This window comes from Nicotiana tomentosiformis, chromosome 12 (genome assembly GCF_000390325.3).
Source record: "Nicotiana tomentosiformis chromosome 12, ASM39032v3, whole genome shotgun sequence".
NCBI classification, from domain to species: domain Eukaryota; kingdom Viridiplantae; phylum Streptophyta; class Magnoliopsida; order Solanales; family Solanaceae; genus Nicotiana; species Nicotiana tomentosiformis.
In genome coordinates, this window is record NC_090823.1 from 110,637,810 (window position 1) to 110,656,044 (window position 18,235).

General features: G+C 39.2%; 1 protein-coding gene across 1 annotated transcript in view; it reads right to left on the reverse strand.

Annotated features, from left to right (window-relative positions):
* Nucleotides 1-16,734: 16,734 nt before the first annotated feature.
* The window catches only part of LOC104117193 (MADS-box protein SOC1-like), a 31,805-nt gene continuing 30,304 nt past the window's right edge, over nt 16,735-18,235 (reverse strand). The window contains exons 5-7 of the mRNA XM_009628204.4: nt 18,024-18,065; nt 17,839-17,880; nt 16,735-17,065 (exon numbers count right to left, since the gene is read on the reverse strand). Coding sequence (XP_009626499.1) covers nt 16,943-17,065; nt 17,839-17,880; nt 18,024-18,065 — 207 coding nt within the window. The 3' untranslated portion in view covers nt 16,735-16,942. The remainder of the gene's footprint in view (nt 17,066-17,838; nt 17,881-18,023; nt 18,066-18,235) is intronic.

The following is an 18,235-nucleotide window of genomic DNA, read 5'->3' on the forward strand; positions in this document are numbered from 1 at the left end:
CTTCCAAGCATACGAATTATACCATTCATTTTCAAACATAGTATTACAGGAAAATTGAAATTTACACCTAATCATATAATTTAATCTAAGAGTCACAAAATTAAAATGATAATATATAGTACTCCTATTAAAAAACCATAATTAAATGAAATACATACGAGTATATATAAGATAAATTATACAGTTGCTTAAAGGAGCTTCTAAGCTTAATTAGGGTTGGGTGCACGGCTTAGCAATTAGCACGTGGGTGGCATCACAGTTTCCCTATTTGGCACTCCCACCTGTGTCCTTTGACTTTTCTACTAATAGCTCCAATTCTTAAATTTTGAGAACTTTCAAATGTATTTGGAGTATATATTTACTACTCCGCCCGTTCCACTTTAACTAATTTTTTAAATTTTTTTTTGTGATTTATAATATTTGATTTTTTTTAGATATCAAGAAAGAATTAATTTTTTTAAAATTGTCTTTGGAGTAAAGAATCTAGGAATATTTATTATATTTTTAATGAATAAATTAATACTAATATGATTAATTATCATTGTTAATTAATGCTAAAAGGTGAATTCTTTAATATATGTGAAAAAATTAATTAAAGGAGACCGGATAAAATACTAATAAACATAGTAATATTTTCTTTTATTATTGGTGTGGCAATTGTATTAAGAAAAGAGTTGCGTATGTTAACTATCTTGAGGGGGACCTTTTTTTTTTTGACTTTATAAAAAACAAAAGACTATGTTGAAAAATTAAAATATCAACCTCATATTTTTATAAATTAAGTTTTATTTAATTCCCTTAATATTTCCAGTAAAAAGACAATACTTTCTTCTCCTTTTAAATGGGCGGATAATCTCGACCTTAGAGTCAACTGCCAAGATGAGCTGGTTATTGTCCAAATTTTCAAAAGTTAAAAAATGGCCCTCAAATTATTATGAATTATTACATTTATTTTTCATAAATGATTTTTTTTACACCGTAGTATTGTATAAAAATGAGTAAATTCAGTTAATTTCCTTAATCTTTTTGGGAAAGGAATAAAATACATCAATCATCTTTTGAATCAGAAAAATTAAAGAACTTGTTCAAGTTAACATTACTTGCGATTTTTGAAGAGTTGTATTCGTATCACCTACAAAGTAATTAGACATTTAGGGTGTGTTTGGTACGAAGGAAAATATTTTCCAATTTTTTCGGAAAATATTTTCCAATTTTTTCATGTTTGGTTAGCTTAAATGTTTTAGAAAATATTTTTCTCATGAACTCATTTTTCTCAAATTGGAGGAAAATATTTTCTCTATCAAGAGAAGAGAAGGAAAAAATATTTTTTTTAAAACTCTTTTTCAACCTTCCCCACCCTGTTCCCCTTCCCCGCCCTTTCAACCAAAAAAGAGTATTTTCTTTATAATTATGGAGCATAAATTTCAACGTTGTTTTGTGTAAAAAAAGTAAAGCAACACATTAGTTTCTTTGGGTTTGTGTGAATTGTTAGAAGAATAATTAAATTGTTGAAGATAATAGAGTTCTGAAAATATTGGGTGTTTGTGGGGGGGTGGATGGAGCAAGGAAACATGGGGACTTGGAGAAAAGGGGTGAGGAGGGTAGCATAAAAAGATATTTTCCTAAAAACATATTTTCTACTCAACACTAGAAAATATTTTCCACTCACCAACCAAACAAGGGGAAATAAGTGATAAAATCACTCATTTTCCATGAAAATATTGGAAAATATTTTCCTACATACCAAACACACCCTTAACGTTGATATTTTATTCTTCATCAAAATAATTAATCATGAAATATTTATAAACAAATTTGACCACGAGGTATGGGAGAGTACATGAAAATAGAAAAAGTAATGCTTATACAAAATTGATTAATCAAGAGAGAATTTCATACTAGCTAGTATATAAGTAAAAGAAAAAGGAAGAACTGCGGTATATTAAAAATTTCGAATTCTAAATAAAAATCTCATTAAACAAATTGAGGTTTTGAATGTTGAAAGAACAAACTAAACGAGAGAAAAAAAAGCGTATGTGTTTTCACGTTTATACAATACTATTGTGTAATTTTTTATTGTTGAATAAAAAACCCTTGTTATAATTATATGAATTGAGTGTCATTTTTTTTTACCTTTTGAAAGTTTCAGCAATCTCATTTAAATGTTGACAATGAGGCGTTGTTCATCTCATAATTTCTATCACTAGGTTGAGAAATTTCTAACGATTTTCACTTGATGTGAAATATCGAAACAATAATATATATTTTTTAGTTACAACTTACAAACTTAAGTTTTATAATTTTGCTACAATAAGAACAGGCTATTAATAAGATACCATTCAATTCTTGAATGAGCTTCCTCGAGAAAAAAAAAGTAATATTATAAAAAGTTCTTTCAGAAATAACAAGCCACAGACGAAATATCCAGAATTATTTGTACCAGAGTCCCTATGCCAACTTTGCCTGGTCGGCAGTCGACTTGGGCCTCTGAATTCATTGAAAACATATTTGTTGTGTATCTCATTTTCCTTTTTCTTTCTTTTTGATACTGTCTTTGATATGACGAAAAATATTTATAAAAAAAATTAAAATGCTTTCTAGTGTTTTATTGGAGATTTAAGAATACTTTTTTCAGTTTTTTTAATTTATAAATATTGATAACAATATTAGCAAATTGAATAATACTTACATTTTAAGTTGGTACTTGGGATCAAATTATTGCAGATATAGGAGTAATAATTATTTTATATATATATATACAAAAATATATATTTGCGAGCTATTATTTGGCAGACTATACTATTTAGTAGTTTTTCTAATTTTGAATTTGCCGTCATTTTGCAAGAATTTACATGGGGTGGACACCTTAAGGACACTTATTTAAATTTTGACCCTGAGAACAAAATCTTAGCTCTTTCAGCCTAATCCGTCACAACTTTCTTTTTCTCCACGTTCTACATCTTCTTCTTCTGCTTTCTCCCTTTTCTTTTTCTTTTTCTTCTTCTTCCAATAAATTATGAGCGCACAACCAAAATTAAAAAATAATAAAATTTGTGGTGTAGAAAATTAAAAAATCATTACTTATTTATGGTTTGAGCTTATATTGTCTATCCTTAATGATTTGAATTGGTTTAGCAGGAGCAAATTGAAAAAAATCATTGTTAGTACCGTTAGAATTTTGTGGCCAATTATGACGATTTGCCAGAAATTCTAACGAATCACCACAAGACTTGCCCAATATTAAATATGAAATCATGATGAGCGTGCTTCAAAATTCTGACATAGAAGCTATTTTCCAAATTTTTCTTATATTAATCAAAATTTAAAAGGTAGCACCAAATAATCCTAATTTGTGCGAATCACTCATCATTTTGGGTGATGGAATGAGAGGTTCCTATTCAAGTGAGAAGGATTTTTATGCTTTACGATCTGCATATCATGTGTGGGGGGGGGGGGGGGAGGGGGGGAAGACCCTATTAGCCAGACATGAAAAAGATTTGATTATTTCTCCACGTTTTATGCGTGCCAAATTATTGCAAAAAGCTAAAATACCGACCTCACCTACTATCGGGGAAATAGTTCCGAAATGTGCACAATATAGAGAAAATTGGAGGATGGGACTGAATTAGATTTAGGGTTTCTTTTTAATTCCTCAAACCGAAGGTATCAATTTGACCCTAAAAACAGCCATCTATATTTAAAGTATTTGATATTTTATTGGAGAATATATGAGGTAAGATAATAACCTTTTTTATGTAAAAATGTAAAACAGGAAAAAGCTACATTACGAAAAAAAAAAAAAGCGATTATACATATATATAGACATCTAAACTAGGACAAATGGTATATTTGACCTAAATCAGTTATCCTAAATGAGGTAAAATATTGTTGTTTATCCGAAAAATCTGATATAGTTGAATTTATTAGTAGTTCTAAGGATATGTGATATATCTTGACGTAAATCGTACTAGAAGTGGAGATGCTTAGATTCCTGGCTATAAAAACGGGATATGAATTCTTGAATGAGGAGAGTGAGTATGCTGAGTGAAACAAGCTCAAGAGATTTATTCTTCAATAAATAAAAGTAGTATTTTCTTACAATGAGTGAACCTGCCCTGTGCTTACAGGGATTCCCCCTTTTATAGTAGAAGGATCTTACTTTATTTACAATAAAAATATACAGTGGAGAACTCATAATGAATTGTCTCTTTCTCGATTCCCGCTAAGATTCTCTTCTCTAGTGCGGTTGCAACGGCTATTGTCTGCGAACTCGATACTGGCTCGAGCTCGTTATTGGGTCGAGCCCTCGGCCTTGGTTCGAGTTCGACATTCGGGGTGAGTGTCAATCGGTCTGTGCGTCTCCGACTACCTTCATGTTGCCTTGCGGTTCGATTTGGTCATGGGCTCGATAATGATACCGAGCCGACTCCTCGATCGGTTTTGGAGCTCGAAGCTTGTTTGTACTATCTTCGGAACTCGTCTCGAAGTCTCACTTCGGTCGCTTACCATTCGAACCCGATCAAACGTACGAGGGCCGAAATCTATTTCGACCGTATACAGATAGTCCCCTCGTTTCTCAGGAAGAATGTGGTGAGAAGCGATATGATTTTCAACGGCTCTATCGAGTTATAAGTTGATGTTTTTACTGGGTTCGATCATGACGTACGTGATAGTTGTCCCGTCGATTTAGTCTTTCAAGGTATTTAATGCATGTCAGGCGGTGGTCGGCTACCGCTGATACTGAACCGCCATGGTATAAACCTATAAATAACCCCTCCATTTATCATTTACCACTTTTACATCTTCAATCTTCCAAATTTTCTTACTCTTTCTGCCTTTATTTCGCCGCTCGTACAGTCACCTTCACCTGCGTTTGGCACCATCAGCCTTTCATCTTCTTTAGTTTTTCTTTTTCTTATGCCAATGGCAAAAACTTCAAAAATCGTACCTCAGAAGGAGAAAGCTTTATCTTTACGGCCGTCCGGCGACAAGGCGCGGTAGAGCCGCCTCCCCACGAGTATGTTCCTAGTCCGTGTACTCTAAAAATCAATTTTAAGGTTGAAAATCCTTCGTCGGTTCCGGGTCGATGTGAGCACATGTCGATGCACAAGTGCTCGATAACAGAGGGCCATCTCGAGGCTGTGAGGAAAGACTGCAACTGGGGTCCTGATATTGTATTGCAAATTCCCTCTTCCGAAGAGAGCATCACCACTCATGTGGAGGGTTTTTTAAGTATTTATACTTACCCCTTCACGTTGGGTCCCGGCGATCCAGTGATCATTGATTTTTACAAAAGATATCAGGTCTCCCTCGACCAAATTCATCCTTCTCTATGGCGCATAGTAATCTTACTTCGCTTATTCTCCAACAAGGTCGGGGGGCTGGATTTCACCCTAAATCACCTCATACGATTGTATCGGCCTCAAATCTTTCGAGGACTAATCAGGCTCCATCGTTGGGCATTGAAAGCTTTAATGTCGAGCATCGACGAAGACAAGGATCGGGGTTGGATAGGCCGTTATATTCGGGTGAGGACCCGTGACCTCATCCCGAAAGAGAAGATGTCATTCCCCGAGGAATGGAATTTCGACCGTAAGTGATTTTCATAAGGCGTTGCTTTTCGTATCTTTTTCTGATTCTATCTGATATCTTTCTCCGATATACAGCTGCCCTTTGGATGCTACAAGTGATACCCGACCTCGAGGATTGGGTTCGGAAGTTAGCTTCGACTTCCTCTTATACCGAACGCGCTTGGCGTGATTTGGCAAAAGGTAGATGGGAGGCCAAGAATCACGGTAAGGGTCACTTCTCATGTTTTTCGAAATATTTTTTATGCTCCATTCGTTACCGACTTCCTTTCATGCAGGTATAACCAAGGATGCCGTTTTGAGGCTTTCGAGTGGTGAGGAAGGAACCAAGTCCCCTATCCCGGAACTGGGGAAAAATAAAAAGAGAAAAGTTGTTTCTCGGTCAAAGGACCCTAAGCCCAAAACTCGAAGGGTGAGGAGGAAGGCAATCGCTCTTTTGAAGGACTCGGTCCAACGGCTGAGAGAAGAAGAAGAAGAAGAAGAAGAAGAAGAAGAAGAAGAAAAAGAAGAAGATGATGATGATGCTTCGGCTCTGGTGATCCGATCTGCGAAAGCTATCGAGGTCGCCAGACCTTCTGAGCCGATGACGGCTATACCAGTCGGGGTCAGTTTCGATATCCCGAGTCTTGATTATAGCGTCCCAAGCGATTCGCTTGGGACCATGATAGTGTGTCATTTGCCTTCTCTTTCGACCTTTTCTGAGGAGGCGTTAAAGGAAGCCCGAGAATTGAAGACCCCCAATATGGGCGGAGGCTCTAGTGTAGGGGACCCTTTTCGGGATTGATTTACTGGAGTCGATGATGCCTCCCGATATTAGTGACGCTTCTCTTCTCCTAGAAGAGGCCCAACGTTTCATTTCTCGGGTAATGATTTTGCTGCGCTTGGTTTCTTCGTTCTTTTCTAGACCTGACTTGTGTTTTTTCCATACTGTGTAGGATATTAGCAAGTTTTGAGTCGACCTCAGCCGGTGTGAGGTCGAGCTTCAGAAGGTCTCGGGGGAGAGAGATGCTTTGTGGCTTCTTTGCAGCCAAAACGACGAGGTTATAAAGGACCTCCAAGCAGATTTGGCTAAGGCTCGTGAAGAAGAGGCCGAACTAGATAAGCAGGTGAGCCTCATTCTGTTAGAGTATGGGTTTGACCCAACTATGGAAGCTAACCCTTCGTTATCTCAGCTGCAGCAAAAGGTTGAAAAGATCGGGTTTCTTCGGGAATAAATCGATCAAATCAAGGCCAAATGTGACCGGTGGAAGGAGACTATCGACCGCCTGGCTGCAGAAAAAGAAACCATCTTGGCCAAATTATTATCGACCGATGTTCAGCTTTGAAGCATCAAGCAAAAAGGTTCGGCTCAGGCCAAGAGGGTCGAGGAGCTTGAAACAAGGCTTGTTGAGGCCAAGGCGGAGATCGAGTCATCGAAAGTCATGGCGGACAAGACCATTGCCGTGTATCGGGCCGATGTCGAGGCTGCTCAAATGGAGGTAAGAGAGGCAGCGGATACTGCCGACACTCGAGCACATTGGGTTGCCGAACTTGCTAAGTATCGGTCTCAGAGGGAGACCCTCGAGGATATACACGCTCGAGGTTTCGACCTTGCTGAAGCGATAAAAAGGGCCAAAGAACTCGAAGCTGATGCTGAAGCCTTGGCTTCTGGTGGCGATGATGATGATGATGATGATGACGGTAGTAAGAGCGGGTCCGAAAATGGGGGGAGCCCAGTGGAGAATAGACCGCTCTCGATGATAACCCAGAAGCTTAGCCCTAAGCTTCTTTTATGTTGCATTTATTTATGTAAACCATCTTTTTATATTTATACAAATATCTTTTTCTTTTACTGACTTGTTTCATGAAGATTTCATTCATGTCTTACCGATGCTTTCACGAGGATTTAGGTGATTTCATCGAATTCGGCCTTCGTAGCCTTTATGGCCGAGTGAGTGATTGTTTCGAACTCGAACTCAAAATATCTTAGCCAGTAGGCTTTTTATGATTGAGTGAGTGATTGCTCAAACTCGAAGTAAGATAACCCTTAGGCTTTAATAATTGAGTGAGTGATTGTTTCGAAATCGAACTCAAAATATCTTAGCCCATAGGCTTTTTATGACCAAGTGAGCGATTGCTCGAACTCGAAGTAAGATAGCCCTTAGGCTTTAATAATTGAGTGAGTGATTGTTTCGAACTCGAACTCAAAATATCTTAGCCCGTAGGCTTTTCATGACCAAGTGAGCGATTGCTCGAACTCGAAGTAATATATCCCTTAGGCTTTAATAATTGAGTGAGTGATTGTTTCGAACTCGAACTCAAAATATTTTAGCATGTAAGCTTTTCATGACCAAGTGAGCGATTGCTCGAAAACGAAGTAAGATAGCCCTTAGGCTTTAATAATTGAGTGAGTGATTGTTTCGAACTCGAACACAAAATATCTTAGCCCGTAGGCCTTTTATGATCGAGTGAGTGATTGCTCGAACTCGAAGTAAGATAGCCTTTAGGCTTTAATAATTGAGTGAGTGATTGTTTTCGAACACGAACTCAAAGTATCTTATCCCGTAGACTCCTGTTTGAATCATGAAGCAGGAAGATCTTTTCAAAGTGTGAGATATCTGGAAAAAAAAGGTCCTCCTTTTTAAGTCATTATACATGTGTTTGTATCTTGTGCCAGGGTTCGAGCCAAACTATGTGGGCATGGTTCGTCTTGACCATTTGGCCCTTACACTTTTCTCTATTGAGACCTTGTTCGACATGAATTTGATATGAAATAACTTTCTTGCGCCGAACTTGATTTATTCCGATTGGTAGCCCCCCAGTATTCGAGGATGATTATGAAGGAGCCTCAGATACTATTGATTTGTCCTCGGGTAGCACATAGTTGTTGTCTCGTTAAAAACCTTGCCGGAAAAACCCATTTGGGATAAAAGCCAAACTTAAGAGAAAAAGAGTACAACGCGTGCTTTAAAACCAGAGGTCTTGATGTTTTTCATTGAATTCCTGTAATGATTTAGTGCCGAATATACGTATATAGACGATAGAGAAGAGAAAATCATACCTTAACAGTAATATCGTTTGAGAAGCAATATGTTCCAATTGTTTGGTAATGGTTTTCCATCCATTGCTCCAAGTTTATAAGACCTTTTCCCGACTATATCGAGGACTTGATAGGGTCCTTCCCAATTTGGGCCAAGCTTTCCTTCATTAGGATCTCGAGTGTTGACGGTGACCTTCCTTAGGACCAAGTCCCCGGCCTTGAAATGGCGGAGGTTGGTTCTTCTGTTGTAGTACCTTTCGATTCATTATTTTTGTGCAGCCATTCGAACCAGTGCCGCTTCTCATTTTTCATCTAATAATTTGAGGCTAGTATTCATTGCCTCGTAGTTCAATTCTTCCGATGTATGTAGGAACCTTGCGCTTGGTTCCCCGACTTCGACCGAAATTAAAGCTTCTGAGCCATACACTAAGGAAAATGGGGTCGCTCATGTATTGGATTTAGATGTTGTCCGATATGCCCAAAGGACTTCGGGCAAAATTTCTCTCCACTTTCCTTTAGCTTCGTTCAATATTTTCTTTATGTTTTGGATGATAATCTTGTTCGTTGATTCGGCCTGTCCGTTCCCTCTAGGATGATATGGTGTAGACAGTATTCTTTTTATTTTATGGTCTTCGAGGAATTTTGTCACTTTACCACCGATAAATTGTCTACCATTATCGCATGTTATTTCTGCTGGTATCCCAAATCGACACACGATGTGGTCCTAGATAAAATCTATAACCTCTTTTTCTCTCACTTTTTCGAACGCCTGTGCTTCAACCTATTTAGAGAAATAGTCAGTCATAAACAAAATGAATTTAGCTTTACCTGGGGCCGATGGTAGAGGACCGACAATATCCATTCCCTATTTTATGAATGGCCATGGAGAAATGACCGAATGAAGCTGCTCTCCGGGTTGATGGATCATTGGTGCAAACCTTTGACATTTATCACATTTTCGAACGAACTCCTTAGTGTCCTTATCCATGCTATCCCAGTAGTACCCGGCTTTGATGATTTTTCGAATTAATGGTTCGGCGCCGGAATGGTTTCCACAAGTGCCTTCATGGACCTCTCGTAAAACATAATCGGTGTCTCCTAGTCCCAAACATACCGCTAGTGGTCCGTCAAACGTCCTTCTGTATAATGTTCCATCTTCAACCAGTGTGAATCGAGCAGCCTTGGTTCGTAGAACCCTCGATTCCTTAGGGTTCGATGGGAGTTTTCCGTCCTTTAAGTATTCAATATACTTATTCCTCCAATCCCAGGTTAAGCTCGTGGAATTTATTTCGGCATGTCCCTCCGCGATTACAGATCTTGAGAGTTGAATGACAGTCCCCGAGTTGATCTTATCTTCCTCGACCAACGACCCCAAATTTGCGAGTGCGTCAGCCTCACAGTTTTGTTCTCGAGGCACATATTGTAGGGTCCATTCTTTGAAATGGTGTAGAGTTACCTGTAATTTGTCCAAATACCTTTGCATCCTATCTTCTCGAACCTCGAAAGTTTTGTTTACTTGGTTCACCACTAGTAAAGAGTCACATTTGGCTTCGATGACTTCTGTTCCTATGCTTTTAGCTAGCTCGAGGCCTACAATCATGGCCTCGTACTCGGCCTCATTGTTAGTTAATCTAGTGATTTTGATGGATTGCCTAATAATGCCACCTCTGGGAGGTTTCAGTACGATGCCAAGCCCGGACCCGTTCACATTTGAAGCACCATCTGTGTAGAGGGTCCAAACCCCTGATGACGTACCCGATTTTAACAAGAGTTCCTTTTCAACTTCGGGTACGAGGGTTGGCGTGAAATCGACCACGAAGTTTGCTAAAATTTGGGACTTGATGGTCGTACGGGGTTGATATTCGATATCGTACCCACTGAGTTCGACAGCCCATTTGGCCAATCGACCCGATAATTCGGGCTTGTGCAAAATATTACGAAGTGGGTAAGTGGTTAAAACGCATATGGGGTAACATTGGAAGTATGGTCTTAACTTTCTAGAGGCGCTTATTAGTGCAAGTGCTAATTTCTCTAAGTGAGGGTATCTAGTCTCTGCTTCTCCTAAGGTCCGACTTACATAATAAACAGGAAACTGTGTACCTTGCTCTTCTCAAATTAGGATGCCACTTAGCGCGATTTCCGATACTGCCAAGTATAAGTAAAGCTTCTCATCTGTCCTCGGAGTGTGAAGTAGTGGTGGGCTCGATAGGTACCGCTTCAATTGTTCTAGTACTGTTGGCATTCCGGGGTCCAAGCGAAATCGTTCTTCCTTTTGAGTAGAGAGAAGAATTTATGGCTTTGATCTGATGACCTCAAAATGAATCGGCCTAAGGCATCTATCCGCCTGGTTAGCCTTTGCATTGCTTTCATGCTATCTACGACGGTGATGTCTTCGATAGCCTTAATTTTGTCGGGGTTGATCTCGATTCCCCGATTCGATACCATGAAACCAAGAAACTTGCCCGATCCAACCCCGAAAGCACATTTCTCGGGGTTGAACTTCATGTTGTATTTCCTTAAGATCATGAACGTTTCCTGCAAATAAGTCAAATGGTCCTCTGCGCACAGGGACTTAACTAGCATGTCATCAATGTAAACTTCCATCGACTTACCTATTTGTTCTTCGAATATTTTATTCACTAGGCGTTGGTAAGTAGCTCCTGCATTTTTTTAGCCCGAATGGCATTACATTATAGCAATAGGTTCCGTACTTGGTGATAAATGAAGTCTTTTCCTGGTCCTCCGGGTTCATTCGAATTTGATTGGACCCAGAGTAGGCATCGAGAAAAGTAAGGATCTCGTGGCCGGCTGTGGCATCGATTATGCGATCGATGCTAGGCAGTACAAAAGAATCTTTGGGGCATGCTTTGTTTAGATCTTTATAATCTACGCACATTCTAAGTTTATTCCCCTTTATAGGGACTACAACTACGTTGACTAACCACTCGGGATATTTTACTTCCCGAATTGACCCTATTTTGAGATGTTTAGTTACCTCATCCTTTACAAATGCGTGTTTTACCTCGGACTGAGGTCTTCTTTTTTGCTTCACCGGCTTGAACCTAGGGTCCAAGCTTAGCTGGTGCGTTGTTATCGATGGTGGGATCCCTGTCATGTCTAAATGGGACCAAGAAAAACAATCTATGTTATCAATAAGAAATTGGACAAGTTTTTGCCTGAGATCGGGGTTCAGCCCCATTCCCAGGTATACCTTTCTCTCGGGTAGACGTTCGATTAATATAACCTGCTCCAGTTCTTCGATCGTTGACTTGGTGGCGTCGGAGTCGTTAGGGACGATGAGAGCTCGAGGCATCGGAAACTCTTCCTCGTTATCTTCTATTTCCTGCTTCACCGATTCGGTTGAGACTGGTTGCTGTGATTGCTACTTGGTTTCCCGCCTATCTTTTGTGCTCGACTTTTCTGAGGCCGATAACGTTGGTATTGGTGTTATCTCATCGACCGCAAATATTTCCTTCGCAGCATGTTGCTCCCCGTACACTGTCTTTACGCCGTCCGAAATAGGGAATTTCATCACTTGGTGTAAAGTCGAAGGCACTGCCCTCATATTGTGGATCCATGGTCTTCTGAGTAGGGCATTGTACCTTATATCGCCTTCGATTACATGGAACTTGGTGTTTTGGATGGTTCCAGCTACATTTACAGGCAGAATAATTTTCCCTTTAGTTGTTTCACTGGCCATATTGAAGCCGTTTAAGACCCGAGTTGCGGGCACGACTTGATTCTGTAAATCGAGCTTCTCCACTACCCAAGATCGGATGATATTCGCAGAGCTACCTGGATCCACTAAGACACGCTTAACTTGAACTTTATTTAATAGGATAGAAATTACCAGAGCGTCATTGTGAGGTTGAGAGATGCCCTCGGCTTCTTCAATTCCGAATGATAAAGTGCCCTCGGGTACATATCCTCGAGTTTGTTTTTCCTCTACGGCCGTAATCTTGCCGTATTTGAGCACGGGTCCCTGTGGAGTATCGACCCCACCGATGATCATTTGGGTGATATGCAGAGGTTCCTCTTGTTTATCTTTTTTGCTGGCATCCCTTTATCTGAAGTGATTCTTGGCTCGGTCACTGAGGAACTCTCGAAGGTGGCCCTCGTTGAATAGACAGGCTACCTCTTCTCTCAATTGTCTGCAATCCTCGGTCCTGTGGCCATGCGTACCATGATACTTGCACATCGAATTCGGGTTCCTTTGGGAGGGTCAGTTTGCATGGGTCTGGGCCACCTAGTGTCTTTGATTCTTCCGATCACCGATATAATGCCCGATGCGTCGACACTGAAATTGTACTCTGATAGCCGATGTGCTTCTATAGGATCAGCATATTTATCAAAGCCATTCTTGCTTATAAGCCCCCGAGAGTTTTGCCCTCGATCATTCCTTCGATTGTTCCGAGCGGCACTACGCGTTGAACCGTTATTCATTCGATCTGCGACGTACGGTTGATATCGGTCTCTGTTCGACCTTTACTCTCTGTCGATGTCCCTCTGGTTTTTAATAGTTGTCCTGTTCTGATGCATGGATTCGGAAGGAGATCCCAACTGGTCGTCTTCGACTCTAATTTTTGACTGATATCAGTTGTGTACATCCGCCCAAGTTATCGTTGGATACTCAATCAAATTTTGCTTCAGCTGACGTGATGCTACTGAACTTTGCCCATTCAACCCTTGGATGAACGCTTGGACAGCCCAGTCATTTGTGACCGGTGGCAATTCCATGCGTTCCATTTGAAATTGGGACACGAACTCCCTCAATATTTCATTTTCTCTTTGCTTTACTTTGAAGAGGTCCGATTTCCTTGTTGCAACCTTTATGGCACCAACATGTGCCTTTACAAACGAATCCGCTAACATGGCAAAAGAATCGATGGAATTTGGTGGCAGATTATGATACCAAATCATCTCTCCCTTCGAGAGGGTTTCTTCGAACTTTTTTAATAACACGGATTCGATCTTATCATCTTCCAAATCGTTACCCTTGATAGAACACGTGTAAGAGGTGACGTGTTCGTTGGGATCGGTCGTGCCATTATACTTGGGAATTTCGGGCATGCAGAATTTTTTGGGGATTGGTTTTGGGGCTGCACTCGAGGGAAAAGGCTTTTGTACGAATTTTTTCGAATCCAAGCCTCTTAACATTGGTGGAGCTCCCGGGATTTGATCGACCCTGAAATTATATGTTTCTATTTTTTTATTGTTGGCCTCGACTCGTTTTGTGAGTTCCTCGAGCAGTTTAGTAATTTCGGGAGTAGTCCCCGATTCTTACTCGTTTGACTTCACTATGGTTGGTTCCGTCCTGTGGGTGATTTCTCGAAGAGAATTGGGCTCCGGCCTGCTTTGTACCTGAGTTTGGCTCTGCAATTGAGCTATCGCTATTTGCTGGGCTTGTAACATCTCGAAGATCATCCGTAAGATGACTCTGATCTCCTCCACGTTATGAGTGTCTCGAGCTACGGATCGAGAACCGCCCTGAATGCTTTTTTCCGGTTCAAAACGTTGGTTCGCCTCAAGATCCACTTGTGAATTGACATCTAGTGATATTTCGACTCGAGCTTTGGTCACATCATTAATTAGCCTTCCGGCCCTAGGTGTCAAGTTGTTGGTTTCATCTTGAAGGCTGACTTCCTGGTCGATAGGTAAAGCCATCAATCGAGGGTTTGCCATTGTTGATTTGAAGTTGTAAACTGGTGTGTATTGAAGATTTGTATCAAACACAACCACTGTTACCCTTATCCCCACGGTGGTCGCTAAACTGTTTACCCAAAAAATCGGATATAGTTGAATTTATTAGTAGTTCTAAGGATATGTGATATAGTTTGACGTAAGTCGTACTAGAAGTGGAGATGTTTAAATTCCTGGCTATAAAAACGGGATATGAATTATTGAATGAGGAGAGTGAGTATGTTGAGTAAAACAAGCTCAAGAGATATATTCTTCAATAAATAGAAGTAGTCTTTTCTTACAATGAGTGAACTTGCCCTGTGCTTAGAGGAATTTCCCCTTTTATAGTAGAGGGATCTTACTTTATTTACAATAAAAAATATACAGTGGATAACCCATGATGAATTGTCTCTTCCTCGATTCCCGCCAACATTCTCTCCCCTAGTGCGGTTGCAACGACTCTTGTCTATGAACTCGATACTGGCTCGAGCTCGTTATTGGGTCGAGCCCTCGGCCTTGGTTCGAGTTCGACATTCAGGGTGAGTGTCAATCGATCTGTGCGTCTCCGACTACCTTCACGTTGCCTTGCGGTTCGATTTGGTCATGGGCTCGATAATGATACCGAGCCGACTCCTCGATCGGTCTTGGAGCTCGAAGCTTGTTTGTACTATTTTCGGAACTCATCTCGAAGTCTCACTTCGATCACTTATTATTCAAACCTGATCAAACATACGAGGGCCGAAATCTATTTCGACTGTATATAATTGTCACCATCCAAAACTGAACAGTCATGACCGACACTTGGTGAGTTGATGAATTGCTTAATACTGCAGTGTAGGCTATGCTTCTTTTCCCCCCAAAAAAGGAAGAAGAAAAAGAACACAGTTCTTTTTAAAAACAAAAATAACACAACTTTTCAAACAAACCACAATATATATTCTACTTTAGTAAAAAAAAAAAAAAAATTACTTGTGTACGATCAAAACCGATTGAGTCAGTCGTACGGACTGATTGAGACGGCAATATTTCGATCGAAAGGTATCTACGTAAGGTCAGGTCGAGGTCCGAAGAAAGGGCTTCAGGATTCGAGCTCCAAGTCCGATCAAGGATCAGTTCGGCATCATTATCGGGCCCATGACCAAATCAAACCATGAGGCAAAAGGTTGTCGAAAATGCACAGACCGACCAACACCCACCTCGAATATCAAGACTCCGAGTCAGGATCGAGCTCGAGTCAAGGCCAATGGCTCGACCCGATATCGAGTTCGAGTCAGTATCGAAGCTCATAGACAAGGCCGTTACAGCCGCACTAAGGGAGAGAATCCTGGCGGGAAGTAGGAAAAAGACAACACATCATGGGCTCTCCACTACATATTTTTTATTGTATATAAAGTAGGATCTCTCTACTATAAGGAGGGGGATGAGTTGTAAGCAGGGACACATTGTAACAAAAGATTTCTTCTTATATTTAAAGTTATCCCCTTGTGTTTATTTCATTTTATCTTATTTGTTCTTCTTGTTCACTGTTCTCATTCTCATAGTCAAGAATACATGTATTTCTATTTCTCTATACGATTTGTATCAAATTATATCGCATATCCTTAGAACCATACACAAATCTAACTCTATCCAATTTTTCGGGTAAACACTACTTTAGAAATGTTGCAAGGGATCCGAATCAAATGAATGATTCTAAATTATAACTAAAATCCAAAAGTCAGTAGAATAAATTACATAAAACGCTTTGCGTGTTGTCAACCTGAAACTTAGTTGGACCCAAATCCTCCAGAAAATATCTCAGGATATTGTCCAAAATGTCAGGTTATAATTAGCAGTATATAATAGGCGAGAATCTCGTCATTTTAGTAACTGAATTACTTGTAACAATTAAGCCCCTTTGCATGAAGTTTTATTTTTATTTTCATGATTCAAATTTCTAAATCGATAAACTTTCTTCTCCCCAAAATCCCTACCTTCGAATGAAATATTATTTTCATAAGCACCATAAAAGTTTCTTTTTTGTTCTTACACCTTTTTGTATTTCTTAGAAACCAAATAGTGGACTATATTGTGTTTCTTGTACTTGATAATTGCATTGTTAAAATATTTTGTTGAAGCTAATGTGAAGAAAAAATAAAATTAAAACATAGGTCAAAAATACATTTCATTCTTTCCAACCTAACCAAATTCTAACAAGATTTTCAGATAGCGACTTTTTCTTTTCAATTTGAAACTAACCCACCAAGCGAATTTTAGTTTAACAATGGTTAAGGGATTGTTTAGTCTAAATGAATCATGACCCTTAGATCTAAAAATGAACAGATGTCATTAAACTAGATGCGCACCGGTGGAACTGGAGGGTTACTAAACTGGAGGTGAGCCAAATCCGAGTATTTTAACACAGAAAATGATACTATACAAGTACAACAACCAATATACATCCAACACCTTACAATGTAAGACACGAAAATTTTTTTAACACTCCATTTAGATTATAATTACTCCTGAAAAATAGGGGGGGGGGGGAACATATGCCAATTTGGTTCTTTTTTTTCTTCTACTTTTTCCATTTTGCTTTTATTCATCAACTCAATAAAATTACAGTTGCAAATGCTCGAAGTTATGGGATTTTCTTATCAGAGAAGTAATAATTAAATTAGTGGGAACTTAGTCTTTCAGGAGGTCCAATAAATAGCTGTGTCTCTACATCCACTGTCTCTCTCTGAAGATGTTCTTCTTGTTGTCGATCAGTAAATAAAGGCAGCGGTCGGACCTCATTCTGTAGAACAGAGAATGTCTAGCTTTTGTTACATAGTCATTGAAATAGTACACATTAAGAAAATGGAGACAAGTGATCACTAAATAGAACATTCTACAATACAAATGAAGGTGTAACTTCGTGAAGACAGAGTGTGGGATGAATAGGACCCCCACCACCCTAATTATCAGAGATTTCGAGTTCAAAATGAAAAAATTCTGACGGGGACACTACCCCTTTTAGGACCTTACCATGGCGCACATCCAAATAAATCTGGACCCCATGAGGGTACCAGACCTCGGGTAGGAAATCGGAAAAAAAAAAATGAACTAGGTTCATATGAATTTTCTTAGTTTCATGTATTAGGAAACTAATACTAAGATGTATGCATGGTTTAATCATGAACTGGGGAAAAAGAAAAGTTTAGAATAAAACTAAGGTATATGTGCTAGCTAGACTACGCACATGCTAAAAGAAGTACTATAAATACTTAGACACTATACCCTTTTTTGGTAAGTCAAGTTGAAAGCTTTCCTCCACTTGTCTTCAAATAAAATGAGATTGAGAGTCTCCTCCCCGAATTTCTAACAGTTCTAACTCATAATGCTATGAGACTTTACTGAAACTCGTGATCTTAAATAATACTATAATATTTGTGCGACTATAAAAGTTTCTCATTAAAAATCCCTAAATTTCGTGTCGAGCCAAACTATACATGTCAAACGAATTGAAACAAATGCAATATTAGATATGTAATGTATGTTAAGGGCGTTGAAATTCAAGTACTAACTCACCTCTTTCCGCAATTCTGCATTTTCCTCCATTAGGACTTTTTCCTGGGACAAGAGAATAAGGAAACTCTGAAGCAATTAGTACTTGAATGATCTCACAGTTATTTTGAACTGAATTGTTGATATGTAAATAGAATAAAATTAAACAGATTTTATGGATATAATAAAGTATGTTTTAATGCATTTACCTCGTCCTTTAGAAGAGCAATATGTTCCCTCAATAGTTGGTTCTGGAGTAAAACAGAAGAAGATGGCAAAATATTATTCAAAAGTGTCGGACAAAAGTACCGCATTTTTAAAGGATAAAATACGGGTGTGGTACAGTTTCGAGAGTCCCAGCAATATAAATAATAACCTATGTTGCACAGACTCTTCAAAATAATACCGCATCCATGTTAGA